This window comes from Pezoporus wallicus, unplaced genomic scaffold (genome assembly GCF_028554395.1).
Source record: "Pezoporus wallicus isolate ANWC-B61680 ecotype Strahan unplaced genomic scaffold, APGP_CSIRO_Pwel_v1 contig_5418, whole genome shotgun sequence".
Taxonomy (NCBI): Eukaryota; Metazoa; Chordata; class Aves; order Psittaciformes; family Psittacidae; genus Pezoporus; species Pezoporus wallicus.
Genome location: NW_026640709.1, coordinates 3,039,619 through 3,058,251, shown reverse-complemented (window position 1 = coordinate 3,058,251; position 18,633 = coordinate 3,039,619). Strand labels below are relative to the sequence as shown.

Genomic DNA, 18,633 nt, shown 5'->3' with positions numbered 1-18,633 from the left:
GTGTTAATGTCAAAATATTATAGACCAGTCCAAGCCAGAAGGAATTGCAAGAGGTCATCTTGTCCAACAGCCTACTCGAAAGTGGAACTGAAATCAGACCAAGCAGGCTGGGGCTTTGTCCATTCTGGGCTTGAAAGCCTCCAATAGTATACCTAATTCTTAGTGTTATTTTGTTGTTTTATTGTAGCACTTCTAAAATTGAAAAAGCAGTTGTATTAACAACTTGTAAAGAAAAGCATGAAGAGTTCTGTAACATCAAGGAATCAAAGTTTATTGAGAGTATACATTAACTCCAACAGTTCAAACCCAGAAGAATATTGCTATTTTGCTAGTCTTCACAAGTTAATGGGTAAGACAGCCTCTCTCACTAAACAGATCTGTTACAAACTGATACACATTGAAAAGCTCTGTACTTTTGCAACCAAATCAATGATGAAGTAAAAGTATGACAAATTATGCAAAAAGCTCACTAAAAGCAGCATCCATCTGGAGAATAGAGAAAAATTTGCATCTTGATTCTAATCCACAAAGGTTATTTCATAAACTTAACAAAATCTACTCAAAAGAGTAACGTTTAGAGAACACCTCAGTTACAGAGACAAGCCTAATGTTTATTTAACACCCCCTACACACGCACAGTTTTAGAATAAAACCAACACAAATCCAGCAACTCTCTACCAAGTTCAAAACCAACATGTTGAAGAAGCTTCAGGGTTTCTCATGCAAAGAAAAATACGTGACAAAGTTTCTCAATACAACATCTTTTTTGCCACAATGAAAAAAAAAAAAAAAAGAAAAAAGCTCAAAAACAAGCATTTGAAGGATTTCAGCTGTGCTATATTCAGAACAAAGAGTTCTCCAAAACTTAGCTTACATTTGAATAACAACATAACTATTTCCTACCTTTACATTCAAAAATATTTATAGGTTTCTTTAAATACACCTATTTTGTAAGAAAGAAAGCACATAAGGAAAAAGACGTTTTGAAATCCATAGAAAAATAACATGAAAATAACTGCTAACATTCACCCACAGTTACATTTTCAATTGGCACAGCATTAAAGAAGAAAAACTTCTGAAAGACACCAAACAGAACAGTATTCTTTGAAATTGTACACCTAAACAGGCAGAAAAATAATGTATAGTTTTCTTCTCTTTCCCACTGTTAACCTTCTGCCAGCTTAAATTCCCTGTATCAGTTCACAGCAGAAGGAGACAACTACAGTTAGATAGGCTGGAAGCATGCCATAAAACATGGGATCTGGGAAGCAGGTCCTTCTTTCATATCCGGCAGCAGTTATCCTCTAGACTGGCTAAGTGTATTGGTTAAGACATATCCTTGGCTTTAATCTCCTGCAATGTTAAACTTGTTCTCTAAAGCCAATTTTGTTTTCTTTTTCTATTAAAGACTGGTAGATTCTCCAGTACTATCCTTGCTACACATAATACACGTGGACACACAGGTGTTGTCAAATTCACATATTTTTAAAATAAATATTTTCGTAAAACAAATACTTGCTACAAATATTTATGTCAATTGGTGAATCTCTCAACTTAAACTTTATAACATTTGCAACCATTTTCAGTACCCACTTTAAGATAGTCACCAAGGCGAACTTCTAAAATGATGTGGGTATTGATGTTTCATTCAGCAGGAAACTTTCTCTTGACTTTAATTAAAACACCTAATATCTGTTGCTTTTCAGATCAATTATCACATAGAAACAGAACGTGAAACAGAGATAGTCACATAATGAAAATTAAAGCTGTAAATAAAGACACTCTACTAATTTGAAATACTAAAAAGGACTAAAGAGGATAGCATTCTGCTTTTTCCTCCCTTTCACTATGTCTTCAACACTGTCAAAGGCATAGTCCCTAAGTTTTTCATCTTTCATTACTAGCATACTTCCATTTCCTAATTCTAATTTCACATGCTTCTGAAAAACCTCACATCTCTACTACCCTTCTATCAACAAACTGGCAGATCCAGCCACCATGCATTTTTGAAATTAAGTCGTGTTATGACATTTACAGCGGGACATGATGAAGCAATAAAGCTTCAGTTGCAAATAGCTTCATTTAATGATATTTTCAGAAAGGGGGGATCAAAAAGGGATGATTTTTAGGACCAATACACAGCTACACAGTAAATCAAGGAACAATAAATTATATAAAAGATAATACAGATATAAAGCAGATTGCCTAACATGCAAAATGTATAACTACAAATGCAAAACCACATATCAAGCAACAAGCAAGCAGGATATATAGACTGAATGACACCGATTAAAAAAATAATTTAGTCACACTAGATAAAACAACATATTACAACAACGCTACATTAAAAAGATACTATCCTCAAGTACCAGGGCTTTAAACAGCATTTCTGAGACCAATACTAAAATTAATTTATTTATGGAAAAACATAAAAGACACAGAAAATAGTAACTAGCCACTTGATAAAGAGACACCGAGACCTTTCTTTTTCCTTGTCTTTTCATTGACATAAGAAACATATGGGCGGGTCAGTGAGGAAGCCCAGTTTTTCTCCTTTCAATTTGCATAGATGTATGCATACCAGACAGTGAACACAGTGATGGAAGGAAAGGGGAAGTCAGAAAAAAAAGAAATGCATCAAGGATATACTTTTAAATTTAGAGGTTGCAATCCCTGTATCATAATCAAGGTAGGATTTCCCTGACAGTATACACAAAGGGTGCAAAAAGAGCAGCAACCCAAACCCTCCACTATCAACTTTCCAAGTACGAGTCAGTAGCCCCCTTCCTAGCACAAAGTCAGCAAAAAGGAGGAACTATCAGCCGGAGTTCCCTCAGGCACCATGTAAAGTGCTGTTCTATAATGAAGCAAACTACTGCCAAACATCTGATTTGTGGCAGGTTTGCCTCTAAGAGATAGGCTTGTGTTGAATCCACAAGCATGCTGTATGATAGATAATGTGTATCTATGATGTTCCTCCAAAACAAAAGGCAGCAACACACCACATCTCCCATTTCAAGCTCTTTTCGTAATATAGCTCAGAGATGGTATAAGTAGTAGTATAGCTCCCAGAGCAGTATTCCCTCCAACTGCTATACTACAGTTTGAGAAGCAATGATGAACATGTTTGGGAATCCTGTCTATATATCAAAATAATAACGTAACACACATTAAAAAAGAAAAAAAAAAAAAAAAAAAAAAGATGTAGAGACATCCCACTGCCCTGAAGGAGAATTTTATACCACCAATGTGTGGCATGCACTTGGTCTCAAAGCAGTTGCCCACTGCAGGCAACAGAAATACAGAATTTACCAAAACCCTCTAACAACTTCATAACCACTGTACACTTTTAACAGAAATATAGTATTTTCTTGAGCAAAAATAACTGTTTGTCCTGAAATGACCAAAGAGTAGATGGAGACTGTGGTGTAAGAGTAGAGTGTCAAAATAAAGTATCTCAAAGTGACAGTGCAAATAAATACAATCCATGTTTATTCAGCTACTGCAGAACTACAGTTTTACCCAGAAAGTGGAAATAAATTCAATTACTTTCTCTGCACACATTTCAAGTCATGCCTAACACATCCCATGAATGACTAAATAGTCTGAAACGGGTGATCTCTCCTGTTTTCCCAGCCAGAACTACTTTGTACAGTAATCAGACACTCCTGGCAGGAGAAGCTCATGGCCTATGCATCAGGCAGATGCCCAACCACCATGCACACACGCACACACAAGAAAGAAAAAAACAAACAGAACATTTCACATCATTATTTCTTTCATGCCTGCTCTCTCTCTACGACAGTATGATGTTTTTACATGAAGTACAAAGGAACTGAAAAATAGGAATTGAGGGAAGTTCAGTTCAAAAAGTATCACCTCTCAGATAAGTGAAAAAAATTTGACTGTATTCGAAACTGGGAAGAAAACAAACCAAGTTTAAACTTTTTCCTTTTCTTCACATTCTTCAAATCCTTTACTTCATTACTCATTGCAGATCTAAACCTTATCATTGTGTACTCTCTGTATCTAAAACATGCTGTGTGTCTGCTGACTGCCTTTTTACAAAAAAGCATCAGTGGTAATGGCTCTCTAACCTTATGCACAACCTGTTTCTAATGTAAACTGGCAGACACCAGGATGATTTTCCTATATATTTTGAGAAAAAGCTCAAATATATTGCTTCACAAAGAACTTTATTTCTTCATCATAAACAACATTTTTAATGGCTAACAAAGAATACAGTAAAGCAAGAGAATAAGCAATTTTTAATGAAAAGGTCATCAATCTGCTTTGCTGCCTCACTGAAAATTATTAAACCATTTCTCATTATACTTCCTTTTTAATGGTTTCACATAATTTAAGTAAGAGTTCCCCCCCCCCAACTGTTCAACAGAAAACTAGCATTTGTAAAAAACATTTGACAGCCAGGTAGAGGTATTTGCAAGTCCTTTTGCTTTTATGATGTATTTTTTCTGTACTATACCTAATGAAATGTAAAGACAAAAAGAAATCTTAATATTTAATTTTCTGTGCATTGTACTTCATGATTTTTCAACGGTATAAATAAGATTAAATATTGCCAGATGTTAAATCTATTCCATCACTACAGTGACACACATAATAGAGCAAGTTAAAAATTATTTCTTCAAAGGTATTAATAGGGATGAAGTCTGACACTCTGACATACATGTCTGTACGTTCATATTCTTCTTATATTGGCATATTTACATACTGATGAATTTATAGTGAGTCTCCAGTGATTTTTTTAAGCACTGCATCTCATTAACAGGAACAATTTATTTCCTTATTGCTCACCTAAACATCATGGCTCTTCCAGTACAAGTTCAGGTTTCTACTATAACTTGATTATCCAACTTGAGGGGGAAAAGGAAAAACCTAATGCTTCTTCTCCAACTCCAGCCCTGCTTTAGACTAAGGAAGAGCCTTGACAGAGGTTCTTTCATGAAAAGAAAAAAAATATTCCTGCAAAGAGTAATCCTCTTCACTAGTCTGCTCTATTAGTGACCTTTAGAGAGTCTACCAAAGCTAAAGAGAAGCTTAATTTGAAGAAAGGGCACCTCAGAGAACAGGTTAACAAAAGCTTTTAGTCTTTATTGTACAGGATGAGAATTTTTGAAAAAGGGATGAAATCCTAAGACTGCTTCATAAATGTTGAATACTGGAACTCATCACTTTGGGTTAGGTAAAGATAGAATTAGCCAAGAGAGACATCCTATTCTGAAACTTGTTTTTTGCATGACAAGAATGACACTCAGTTAAAGGGAAGAATATCTCATAAGGCACACAAGGAAAAAACTTGTTCTTGCAGTTTTTACATAAAACTGTTACTGCTCCAACACTCGCAAAGTATGGCTCTACAAGATGTCTTACTAACTCTAATTGCAAAAAACATTTCTCTCCCCTTGATTTTTAAAATGCTTTATGAGTAATTCAAATTGATTAGTCATGTGACAATGACCTGGTGAGAACTACAGTCCTCTATAGTATGTAACTTGTAGATAAAGAGTGTAACCAAAGTTTCCCCCCTGAAAATCATCACTGCAGCTGCAGAAAATCAATCTGAAATAACAGAAAAAAAACAATCCAGATCCTGACAAGTTCTTGTGTTCAAACCTATTTACAGCTGAAGAAAGAAACATTACTCCTATCTAGACAGAACATCTGCACAAAGCCTATTATTAAACAAGGCCCAAATAATTCTATACAAATGTAAACCTATCAAGTGCCCATGAAAAGTTCCACTGTGTACTGTAGCTCCATGTTTATTCTGTTATTATCAGCCTCTTGAGAGGCTCAAGAAGCAGTACTGTTGTTCTACTTTTAAATCACCTTTATGAAATTATTTTATGACTACACCAGGGTGGTAAAGTGTTTGCATTCACTCAAAAATAAACCCAACCAAAAACCCTTTGCTATTTTTGTACCAAATCTGAATGCAACTTACTACAGACATTTTAGAGATCACCACTCCAACCGCAGACACCCGTTACTTATTAATCTCCAACTTTTTTTCCATGGACAGAAGAGGGAAAACCCTCTGAAAGATATTTTTCCAGGGAGCTTTAAAGAATGTGCTTCCCTAAACTGAACATGCAACATGAGATAAAGTAGTTAAGAATAACTGTCCAAGTTCCTCAATACCCTAAATGCCATACTTATAAAAACAAGATGTTAAAATGTCATTTTATTTTGCTATTGGTCAGAGTATAGTTATAAGATGCAAGAGCTATGCAAAATGATGCTCTGATCCTGCAGCTCACTCTACTGTGAAGAAGCTCTAAGAAATAATTTAGAACTTGCTGGAAGTACAAACACATTCAAATTACCAACAATGTAAAGGAGGGCTGGGTTGTACTTGCTGGGATACACAACCCCAGGATTTTATGTGCATATTACATCCTCACCTCCAACAGTTTGCACCGATTGCCAGCCCTAGGTGCATATGGAACACTAACTGCCAGAGAGCTCTGCATCTATTTTGCAGTGGCAAGCTCTAGGCAGTGCTCAACTGTCTAGACAATTAGTGGACAACTTCAGCTGTGGTTCCATCAGTAGGGAAACCACGTTAAATCCACAAGTACTACACTCGAGTATAACCCACAAGGCAAATTTGCACCAAAAAAACAACCCATCCTTGACAACAACCCAAACTAAGAAACAAAGAGCCATGCTGAAAATCCTGAAAGAACCATCTTTTCTCATTAGCACAATTCATTTTTTAATTTTGCTTCTACAAATGAAGCTTTACTCTTGAGAAAATAATCCTTTAACATCCTTGCTAAGAATTAGAGTGAAGTGGAAGGAAAAGAAATAAGGAGATTGGGATCATTTGAGCTTCTGGGATTCCAACTGCTGTTACAAACTAACAGGACCATAATAAGCTATTGAAGGCAGCAAAGCAGTCTGAGGAAATAGAGCCTGAAACAAAATACAGAAAGGAGGAAGGGAGGGAGAGAGAGAGGGAAGGAAAAGAAAAAAGAAAAGAAACAACTCTTGGTTTGTCGGGCAATCAGAAAAAGCTCAAGACCTCGCAACATGCCAGTGTCAGAGCAGTAGCCTAGGATGAACTGTGGCCCAGAATCATCACTGTTATGTAGAAGACAGAGATTCTGGCCATTCCAGGGCTAAAGAGAGAGTCTGTACAGTCTGTAACTGCATGGTTATCCTCTGGGAAAGGTGAAACAGGAATAGAAACAGGGCCTTAAGCAAGGTTCTCACACACTTTGGTGGATTTACAGGTTTTCCCAGCAGGATGTATTATTAAATCTACCTGCAGAAGCCTCTTTCCAAGGAAGTCACAAAAAAAAGTCAGACATGATGCTGTTACACAGCAATGATGCTGCACATTCACCTGTGTAACCTCTCAGTAAAAGTGTCTCAAGTTAAATCAGCAAGGAATTTGGTTAAATAAAATGAAGGAATAATGAAAAATATTATTAAACCATTCTCCCCTAAACAATCTGGGATTATTACAAAACATGACAGTCCCTAGTTCTGTGAAAAGCAGGTTTCTCTATTGTCTAGAAACTGACAAGACTAAATTAACTTTGGTTGTATAAAGGGTGTTTATCTTTTTCAATTGCAAAGAAAGTCTTAAAAATATTAAATGGGAAAAAAAAAAAATAAAAATAGGGCAGGGCAAGTGGTTACACACCAGTTCCATCGAATGAGTACTCTCAGTAACCTTTACTACACTCTTAAAACCTCTGACAATATTTGCCTGCACAGATCTCCATATACTTCTGACACATTACACAACCTATCTACCCGTTCAGTCCCAATTTTTATTCTCAATGCCCAAACTAAAATTTCTCCTTCTTAGCAATGGTTTTCATCTTGTCCTGCTTAAAACGGATCTGTTTGCAGAAACCTTTCTACAGTAATCAATTGACACCCAGGTTTCCCTACAGTGTTCTCTTCACCGGACAAAAATTTAAGGGACGAGAGGGGGAGAGAGAGGGAGAGAATCAGGTCTTTTCCTCCTAGGTCACATCTGCCAAGCCTCACATCTTTCTTCAGCCCCTCCCGATTAACTTTTCCAGCTAGTCCAAAATTGCAGTACAACCAGACCTTCTAGTGTGACTACTTTGCTAATTGCTGCTCTCTCATCCACTGAGCAGCCAGTCTATGAAATTGCAGCTTAACCAGTCACACACCTCTGCAGGTTTTTCCTATGTAAATGTGTAACAATATGGTGTTACATTAGACCTTGAATTACATCTTAGTGTAGGCTGCTTCTCCCATTTGTTGAGACTGTGTTCTGTGTTCCAGCCTCCTACCTACCCTTCCGGTTTAGCACTGTCTGCAAATTTTAATAGGTATGTTTTACTCCTTCATTAGCATTATCAATAGAAACACTGAACGTGAGCAGATACAGAACACAGGTCTTGCAAAATCCCATTTAACAAACACCAGTCTGACATTGAACTAACCCTAAAAAAGTTTGCAACCACTTGTTCACACATTTTTCAAGAGTCTTAATCTAAATCAATACACTCAAAATAATCCACACTTCATTCACAGTTAGTGCCTCTTCACACCTTATAAAAGTGGAGAAACTTCCCAGAAGGGAAGCTCTTCACACCTCATTAGTAATTAAGTATAGCTCACAAACTGATATACATAAATGACACTTTTCCTAGTTGTTTTCAGAACATTAACACCAAACCTCAAAAACTTGTGTTCAAGATCCAGAAATCTATTCTTCTTCTATCTGCACAAGCTCTGTTACAGTGTTCTAAAGAAAATCGAATGTATCTGTATTTGAAAAATCAAAGCTTTTGCTACCACGGCTGTGAACAGATTGCTTTTGCAGTTGCTTAGACTGTAAAAATTTAGCTCATACTAAACTAGGAAAAATTTATCTGATGCTGACAGCATTAGGTGTTCCCTTAGATCAGTTCTACATGTGCATGGATTTAAGAAATTAAGATATACTAAACAATAAATAAATGAGATTTCATCTTGAAACTAACCGTAAGCAAGAAAGACTGCACTGAAATCTGTCTGTTAACCTCCATTCTTTAGTAATAAAATGCTAGAATAAAAGTGGGAGATAATATTGGGTCAATTCCAACTGGATCTTATACTTTAAGCATCATAATTCCACATTATTTTACTAAAAAATAATTGCAAATGTGTTCTATTTATTTAACACAGAATAGGTGAGTTAAAGCAGACAAACAACAGGAAATTACTCAGGATGACAGATCTACAAAGAAATCTGCCATTTGTTACACCAGCTGGTCATAATTAGACTCGGATTCGTTTTTAAAGGGAGGACACAAAATCTTCAGTAATCAAGCCTGTTAAACCAACGTGCACACTAGTTACAAAAAGATGTAACAAGTGCAAGATCCTTCTTCCTCTTCACCAGGATTAAGAACACTTCTCACAGCTTCTGAAATAACTCTATGTTTGAGAGAGACAGCATCTTGTTTCAAGAGCAGAGCTGAGGAGTTCCTCAGAGAGCTATCTCCTTAACAGCTGACAGAAATCATGAAAGCTTTCATCTTTAAGACTGATCCACAGCTGGATCTACCATGCAGGGTATGAATAAGTCAGTTATTTATAAACAACATCCTGATCTCCTTCTACATTAGCACCCAGCAGAAGAGGAAAGAACTGACACAGCAAGTACTGGGTGTTGACAGGCTTTGCAAGTAGCACAGCTGATCACCCATTACTAAACCCAAAGAACTGCAGTACACTTACAGTAGTCTAAAGGCAAGTGGTGTCCAGCCTTCACTGGTCCACAAAAAAAATTGAAAGCAGATGTGCCACTACACTCAAAAATACAGTACAAGTCAGAAATAACATCCTTCTCTAGCTCCAAATTCAGGTTTAGGAACCATTAAATTAAAACAATCCAAACACAGCATTTGAAGATGAACAGTTGCTTTAAATGAATGCAATTGATTAACAAATATTTCTGCTAAAATATTATGCAATTTAATGCCAATTTCTACTTCATTGTAAAAATTGCTAAGTATTTCCAATAGTTTTCAACAAAGTTTGGTTTTATTAACAATCTTATTATGCTTCACTGAATCCATTCACCTATAATTTTACTTGCATTTTACTGCTCTGTCCATAGCAGACTTGGCAAAACCAAATCCAGATTCTTTAATACAAATTCATGTAGGTTTTGTCATAAAGCTTTTCATAATTGAAGACACAATAAGACGCAAACTTCCCAAGCAACAACCAATGTTCCAGCAATGAAGAACAGCCAGCTTAGCAGCAATATTTTAATAAACAAATGGGGTATAAAAAAACTATACAATTATGAATTTATCACAGCTTTTAAACTATAGAAGAGCCTAGGCTTAAAATTATTCTCAGGAAATAATATCAGGTCACCTAAATCCTGTGTTTATAAATTTATATTATAAAATGTTATTATAAATTTAGTTTATAAAACGTTAGAATGATCCCAATCTAGTAAGAAAATTCATCCAAAATGCCAAGCTGACACCAGCACTGTGGAAAATGCAGAATGTAATCCACCACAACTTCTAGCCTAGAAAGCAGAAGGGCTAGAATTAATTGCCCTTGGAAATCCTATATATTACAAAACTACAGGTGAATTTCTCCAGGGAATTTCAAGGCCCATTTGGAAAAAAAAAAAGAAAAATGGAAAAAACCACTCACATTCTCCATATTATTATGTTGGCTCTCCGGGTTTGCAACTTGCCCATCATCACTTGAGAAGCTCTGACCCCTGTTGGTGAAAGACAGCAGGGTCCCCTCTTACACAAACGGCTCTCTCACTGAGCTGGCGCACTTGTGTAAAACAAGTCCCTTTGCTGAACAAAGAGAGTGCTAAAGAATTGGGAATAAAAAGGGGTAATTTCCTGACAGGCAAGACCTAAATCTATTCAGAAAACATGGTCAAGCACACATCGAAGACAGTACAAGGGAGCCTGTCTGACCACACAGATGGAAGGAGAAAGAAGGAGGTCCTCTCTGTTTCAGAAGTGGTAAATTGAGTTTGGCTCAGAGGTAGCACTAGACAGCAGCAGCTGCAGGCGGGCACAGCTGTTGACACTACGGCTAGATTGCTGGAAGGCAGTTCTGTCTAAGCTGCCAAACATGACACTTGTGGCAGGTGTGCTGAGACCACACAGTGCTTAACAGCAAAAGCCTCCAGCATAGGAAGAGCAGTAAGCTTACTCCTCAGTAAGAGTTCTGGGGAAACCTTAGCTACTGCTTCAATTAAAGGCCCAACCCAGCTTATTAGCCTTAGCCAAAAATAAACATAGTCACTGTGCTAGACTAAGATGATAAGTATATTAAAGTCAGTAACACAGTGATCAGGCAAAACATATTGTAAACTGTCCCAAAAGAAAATTTTTAACTGTTTCCTAAAATATTTCAAACAACAATCCAGACAAAAATGCACACATATAACACGATTCCCTTCCTGAATGTGTCTTTTAAGTTATGAAGAGGACCCTGCTGGGTCAACAATACCAGAAAAAACACAGATACAAATGCATCTCAACTTAGTCAGAAATGGTTCAATGATTAAAAAAAAAAAAAAAAAAATCAGCTAAAGATAGAAGCTTCCTCAGCTAATATAGGTGCTAAATCCCCCCCCCCCCCCCATTTCTCTATGGCTTATGATGTAGCACTACTGTTCACATCTAGAATCCAAACCTGTCCACACACATAACTATGAACTCAACAGCTGGTATCACTTACAAGTGAAACTACCAACCAGCACCTTAGGCAAGAGTACTTATCCAGTCTTTTATCTCCCAAAATAGGAGTGCTAAAAAGTTTCTAAAGACAGTAACAAGAGGGATGAATATTTTACTTTTTTTTTAAAAATCCAGCGGCAACCACAGGAGTTCTAATGCAGACAAAACACTGCTGGGTCCAACTGAAGCCATAGCATCATAAAAGTCAAAGTGAATCTAATCAACATGATGCTGAAAATGGGGTAGCAGCTGGCCCATCTACATTAGGACTTCCAGTGCTGCCAAAACTAATCAGTATTAGGTCATCACTGTCATCTTTTTTTCAGTCCAGGGACAACCATGGTTTCTGTGTTGCAACAACATTAATGGAAGCTAAACAATCTGAATGTGGTACTGTCAACACACTTATAGATGGAAACAGGTTTTTAAGGCACAGTGTTGATCTCATACCTCAGTGGGCTGTAGAAGGCATTTTAACATCTCCGCAGGAAACTGAAAGTAGTTGTGTTACACTTGGGCATATCTGCGCTACTTTTAAACTACTAAAACACTTTAAAATTGGTCAAAGCACAAACTATCACCTTTTGTTACTGACAAATATGTGTTCCAGTGAATCACACATACCAATGCAATAAAATTAGCCACGTCACCACTTCATTGCTAGTACCACAAGCTAGACAAGACACGCTCATTTTAACTTCTAATAAGCTTTGCCGAATAGACTTATAGCAGCACTTCACCTCTATTTACAAACAGATGTACTTTTCAGATGCATTTATTCAAACGCCACTTGTATTTCTCAGCACAAAAGTATAAAATTACTTCGGAAAAAAAAAAAAATCCCTATCTATGTTTTCACTAGAGCAAGTAGCTGCTGGCTGCTGCTGTTTCAGGAGAAGAGCGCAAACCACGACCGCACACACCGAGCCCACCGGGAAGGCAACACCAACACCCCCCCTCCCACCACCTCCAACTCCCGGGAGTGGCCGCTGCCTGGCTCCACCCGGGAAGGGGTGGAGCGAGGGAGGAGAGGCAAAGGGTTGTACCCCCACCCCGACAGCCACCTTGCGGTCCGATAGCGTTCAGCTCCGCCTTTCTGGCGGTCTCCTCGTGCTTACCCGCCGGGGCCGCTGAGCCGCAGGCGGCGTTGCCCCACGACCTCGAGGTTCTCGCCTTCCCCGGCGCCCGCCTCCTCGGTGTCCGCGAGCACCGCCTCTTCCCCGGCTCTCGTCTCCGCCGTGGCAGTCCCGGCTACTTCCTTCAGTCGCCGCATCAGCTGCCTTCTCCGCGCAGCTGTGCCGCCGGCGCCCATGCCGGCCACCTTCCCTGCGGGGCAGGCCGCCGCCCCGCTCAGGCTGCATTGTCGGGTTACGTGTTTCCCAGGCGCCGCCGGAGGCCGTGCCGGCCTGTGCTGTGCCGGTCCCCGCCTACTCCCGGAAAGAGGCCGCCTGCGGAGGGCGAGAGAGGGAAATGGCGGTGCTGTGGCGCGCCCGCACCCTCAGCAGCTCCCCCTGTCTGCGGCACCGGCAGCCGCGCGGCGCGGGTTCCGCGGCCGATGTACGAACGCTGCAGCGGGCCCGCGGTGCGGTTTTGGCCTTCCTGCCTGAGGGGACGCGCGAGCTGCCCTACTCCTCCTGGGCCGGCGCCTGGGTATCGTTTTCCTGCGTACACTCTGCAAATAGCTTTCTAGGTGTATTTCAACCGGAGCTGTGTTTAATATTTGGAAAACAGCAGTCATAGCTAAAGCCTTTTAAACTATGGCCATCCATTTAGATTGGAAAAGACCTTTAAGATCATGAAGTCCAGCCATTAATCGTGACACTGTCAAGTCCACCACTAAACCATGTACCTATGCACCACATCTACACTTCCTTTTAATTACTTCCAGGGACGGCCACTTAATCACTTCCCTGGGCAGCCTGTTCCAATGCCTTGACCAATGCCTTTCAGTGAAGAAATTTATGCTAATATTCAGTCTAAACCTCCCCTGGCACAAACTGAGTCATTTTGTCCTATCGCTTGTGTGGGACAAAAGACCAACATCCCCCACACACTACAACCTCTTTTCAGGTAGTTGTAGAGAGCAGGAAGATCTCCCTTAAGCCTTCTCCAGGCTAAACAACCCCAGTTCCCTCACCCATTCCTCACAGGACTTGTTCTCCAGACCCTTCCCCAGCTTTGTTGCCCTTTTCTGGACCCGCTCCAGTATCTAAATGTTTGCTTTGTAGCGAGGGGCCCAGAGCTGAACACAGTATTTGAGGTGCTGCCTCACCAGTGCTGGGTACAGGGGGGATGATCACTGCCCTGGCCTTGCTGGCCAGAGTTTTTGATACAGGCCAGGATGCTGTTGGCCTTCTTGGCTGCCTGGGCACAAGCTGGCTCATGTTCAGCCGTCAACCAATACCTCCCAAGCTCTTTTTCTGCCAGGCAGTTCTCCAGCCACTCTTCCGCAGGCCTGTAGCAGTGCATGGGGTTGTTGTAACCCAAGTGCAGGACGCAAAGTTAGCTGTGCACAGCAAATGAGGGAAAAAGTGGCTGAGTCCCAGCTGACAGGGTGTCACACACAAGCCCGCACTGCATGAAATATGTGTCCTCTGCTGCCTCTTGGGGATCATCTTGCTCTGAGGACACAGCACAGGACACGAGAATACCTTTATGCCATAGAGGAAGGCCAGTTTATCAGGCACCCGTGCTGTCCTGAGGAAAGTTCAGTGATCACTCTTGAGCATGCAGGATGCCATTTGACAACACACATTAAAACATCAGTCTGGTTTTGTAGGGTTTTTAAACCTAAGTAGTCCTTACAGCAAAATGTTACCACAACTCCCATACTGTGAAATCATGAGCTGTCATGTCTGTGTGCTACTGCATGTGGCAAGGGCTTCTTAGTTCTGCGGCATACCATGCAGCAAATCAATACATCAGTTTAGCATGAGTCCAATGCAAGACAAGCAAATAAATGAAGTAACAGGGAGCAGCAGTGGCAAGCATATTCCAAAGACATCTAAATGACTCCTTGTGCAGCCAGCACAGGTCTGGCAGACCCGGTGCTGAGCTAGAGCTAATAAAACCTGGCAAACCCAAGCTGTGCCTGCATCTGTGGTGCAGTTAATCTGTGACACGAACAATCTGCCTGCAGATAACTGTAAGATGACTATATGTACAAATTTAACAACTCACTTCAGTTAATACTTACAGCTACACTGAAAAAAATCACTAATATTTAGCAGCAAACAGCAAATACCATTACAACTCACAAGCATGAAGTTCATGCATTGATGATGAGAGACAGAAAAGGCATGATACTGTACATGTGCATTTTGATTTTGTAATTTAATGTTGATCTCCCTATTATTATCATCTCTTATGATCGATAATTAACATAAATTATGTTATCATAGCACAAAGAAGTCACATTTACAGACACTATTGCCCTGAGTGATACACAGAGAGAGTACAAAAGGTAACACTGCAAAATGTTAACACAGACCTATGAAGCAAAAGATGATAGAAAATAAAGAGATGACAAGAATGGCCAACATACCAAGAAGAGATCTTTGCATACTAGCAGCTTAGCTACTGTCAATTTTTATAGGCATCACAGTAAAACAGCTCATTAGGGAGGTTGCATGATGGTAATGAGAGTACTTTCTGTTTAGAAATTAATTATAGTTTCTATGCTGTATTACCAATGTTTCTCCTGCCCATGTCAGTTTAAACCAAGAACAGTTGTGTCAGGACAGCAACAATTTCTGCTTATCCTGTGGCTCTGAAGTTTGCAGTCCACATGGAGTAGCTTCATCAGTCTTTCCTCCTAAATTCTGATGTTAGGAAGGGACAAGAAAACAGCACTGAAGAATGTAGGAAGGGGTGGACATCAGAGGCATGTGTGCATTAATAGAATGATAGTGGTGCCATTTCTACCTTTTGCTGCTTATACAAGTATTGATTTTTTTTTTTTTGTGTTGCTTGTCATTGTGGTCATTCATTGCTGCTTCCACTTCAGTTCACTACTTTTGGTCAACCCTGCCATCCAGCTACCCACACTACCCAAACTGCACTTCCACACCTGGCCCAATCAGTGTCCTCTGTCCTGAGATCTCTTAGTAAAGAAAAGTCTTTCCTGACATATTTTTCAAAAAACATCTTAATGTTGCCTCCTTCCTTAACTCAAGGATTCCTCCTCAATTGCCCCAAGCACTTCTAACACCAAATTGTTACCTGCTGCCACTATGCCAGCATGGTTCCTAATTCCCCATGCATCCTCAGCTTCCTCTTAGTCTCTTTCTGTTGCTGGTGACTTCTCCAAATTTTCCAAAGATAATAATTGTTGGAAACAATACAATGATTCACTGTCTTACTGCACTGCAAAACTTTAATGTCTGTCTTTACGAATATGTAGAGTGTCTCCTAAGCTATCCAAAATACAAGAGCAGGTGTGATTGATTGTCCTAAGAAACAATAGTTGTTTTGATTGCATTTAGAAATGTCTTAAGGTGACATTGTCCAAGAATGTATATTTGTGTGGTTTAGTTACGTTCATAATGGTAAAAACAATAATCAAAATGCAAAAAGCACAAATAATTTGAAATATTATTTTACAAGTGTTTTATTGCAATTCTAATGGAACTCTGTGCTATTTAATGAGCTATTTTCTTTTTCTCTTTTTATCTTTCATGTTTACAGCTGTCTCCAAAAGAATATTTTTGAGTACAGTAAACAATATGCAGCAGTGCTAGGATCCTGATGACAGTATACCAAGAACAAGAATGGAAGTAAATTTATTCAGCAATTCCACTGTTGTAAACAGTTCATCCGTCAACCATAAGCAGTTAGAAGGGCATAGCCTTTGGGAAGTCATTACTATTGCCACTGTAACTGCAATTGTAAGCTTAATAACCATAGTGGGAAATATTCTTGTGATGATATCATTCAAGGTTAACAGTCAGCTCAAAACTGTCAACAATTATTACTTGCTCAGCCTTGCCTGTGCAGATCTCATCATTGGAATATTTTCTATGAACCTTTATACATCCTATATACTCATAGGCCATTGGTCTCTTGGAAGCCTTGCCTGTGACCTGTGGCTAGCACTGGACTATGTAGCTAGCAATGCCTCAGTAATGAACCTCCTCGTCATCAGTTTTGACAGGTATTTTTCCATCACAAGACCTTTAACTTACAGAGCCAAACGCACACCCAAAAGAGCTGGCATCATGATTGGTCTGGCTTGGCTAATTTCCTTCGTGCTGTGGGCACCCGTGATCTTATGCTGGCAGTATTTCGTGGGTGAACGAACAGTACCACCTGAAGAGTGCCAGATACAGTTTTTATATGAGCCTATTATCACCTTTGGTACTGCAATTGCTGCTTTTTACATTCCAGTGTCTGTGATGACCATTTTGTATTGTCGCATCTATAAAGAGACAGAGAAACGCACCAAGGACCTTGCTGAACTGCAAGGTTCGGAGTCTGTGGCAGAGTTGGAGATGATAAAGCCTCGGAAAGCATTCCTGAAGTCTTGCTTCAGTTGCAAGCGACAAAACTTAGTCAAAAGAGAGAGGTGTCAGGCTTCCTGGTCTTCATCTAGTCGAAGTACGTCAGCTACGGTGAAAGCCTCTCAGGCAGCAAGTACTTGCATCGATTGGGCTAAGGCTGACCAGTTAACCACCTGTAGCAGCTATGCATCTTCAGAAGAGGAGGATAAACTTGCCACAGATTCAGTTTTCCAAGTAACTTACAGAAGTCCATCTAAAGGTAAGGCAGAAGAGTTTAATGAGAGTACGGATGTTGTCAAACACCAGCCTGAAGAAAATAATTTTGAGAACCAGAAATACTTTTTGTCACCTGCCAAAGACCACATACAAAAAAGTAAAAAATGTGTGGCCTATAAATTCCGGTTGGTGGTTAAAGCTGATGGCACCCAGGAAGCCAACAATGGTTGCCGTAAAGTAAAAATAACTCCCTGTCCTGCTGCTCTGTCAAAGGATCCTTCCATCAAGAGCATGGATCCAAATATAAATAACCAAATCACCAAAAGGAAACGGATGGTTCTGATAAAGGAACGCAAAGCAGCACAGACTTTAAGTGCCATACTTTTGGCTTTTATTATCACATGGACTCCGTACAATATCATGGTTTTGATTTCCACATTCTGCTCTGACTGCATTCCCCTGACACTGTGGCACCTTGGGTATTGGCTATGCTATGTGAACAGCACTGTTAATCCCATGTGTTATGCCCTCTGTAACAAAACTTTTAGGAAAACTTTTAAGATGCTGCTATTCTGCCAGTGGAAAAAGAAAAAAGTGGAAGAGAAACTATACTGGCAAGGCAATACCAGACTGCCATAATTTACTCCTATACAAAGGATAAAGGGAGAAACAGATATTGATATAACCTAGTAAATTGGGTCTGATTCTGTCTTTTCAAAATAGCTTTATATGTCTAAGGGTTAAAAAAAAAAAACCCTACCAAAAAAAGATCTTTTGCATTAAAGTAGTGTGCTTGGGATAAAGAAGTCAGTGGTTACTGTGAGCAACACAGGGTGGTTTTGATTATGGAGTAGATCTGCATTAAAGTTATCATGCTTGGGGTCTTCTTTCTTTCAGTTACTTTCAATCTGAGAATATACGGAGTAAATAATGAATTACTAGAAATTCAAGTGGGATGGTCATCCAGTCGTCAGATCAGGTCATCCAGTCTATTTCCCTGTGGTACAGAACTGTTTCTTCCTACAGTTCCTTTCCTAGTGTATTGTCTGCTTAGCTTTCAGTGTTCCAAGTCACCAAACAATGAAGCTCGTACTCTGGTTTTTGAGACTTTTCTACCTGCTGTTGGAATGAATCAAGGACTGTTTAAAGGGGAAATGCTGTCATCCCCAATACTAAATGGTTAAGGAGAT

General features: G+C 39.5%; 2 protein-coding genes across 2 annotated transcripts in view; one reads left to right on the top strand and one right to left on the bottom strand.

The window, feature by feature from the left end:
- The window catches only part of AVEN (apoptosis and caspase activation inhibitor), a 97,311-nt gene extending 84,091 nt beyond the window's left edge, over positions 1–13,220 (bottom strand). The window contains exon 1 of the mRNA XM_057420116.1: positions 12,848–13,220. Coding sequence (XP_057276099.1) covers positions 12,848–13,090 — 243 coding nt within the window. The 5' untranslated portion in view covers positions 13,091–13,220. The remainder of the gene's footprint in view (positions 1–12,847) is intronic.
- Positions 1–18,633, top strand: part of CHRM5 (cholinergic receptor muscarinic 5) — a 45,995-nt gene extending 27,362 nt beyond the window's left edge. Inside the window, exon 2 of the mRNA XM_057420115.1 lies at positions 16,416–18,633. Coding sequence (XP_057276098.1) covers positions 16,499–18,082 — 1,584 coding nt within the window. The 5' untranslated portion in view covers positions 16,416–16,498 and the 3' untranslated portion in view covers positions 18,083–18,633. The remainder of the gene's footprint in view (positions 1–16,415) is intronic.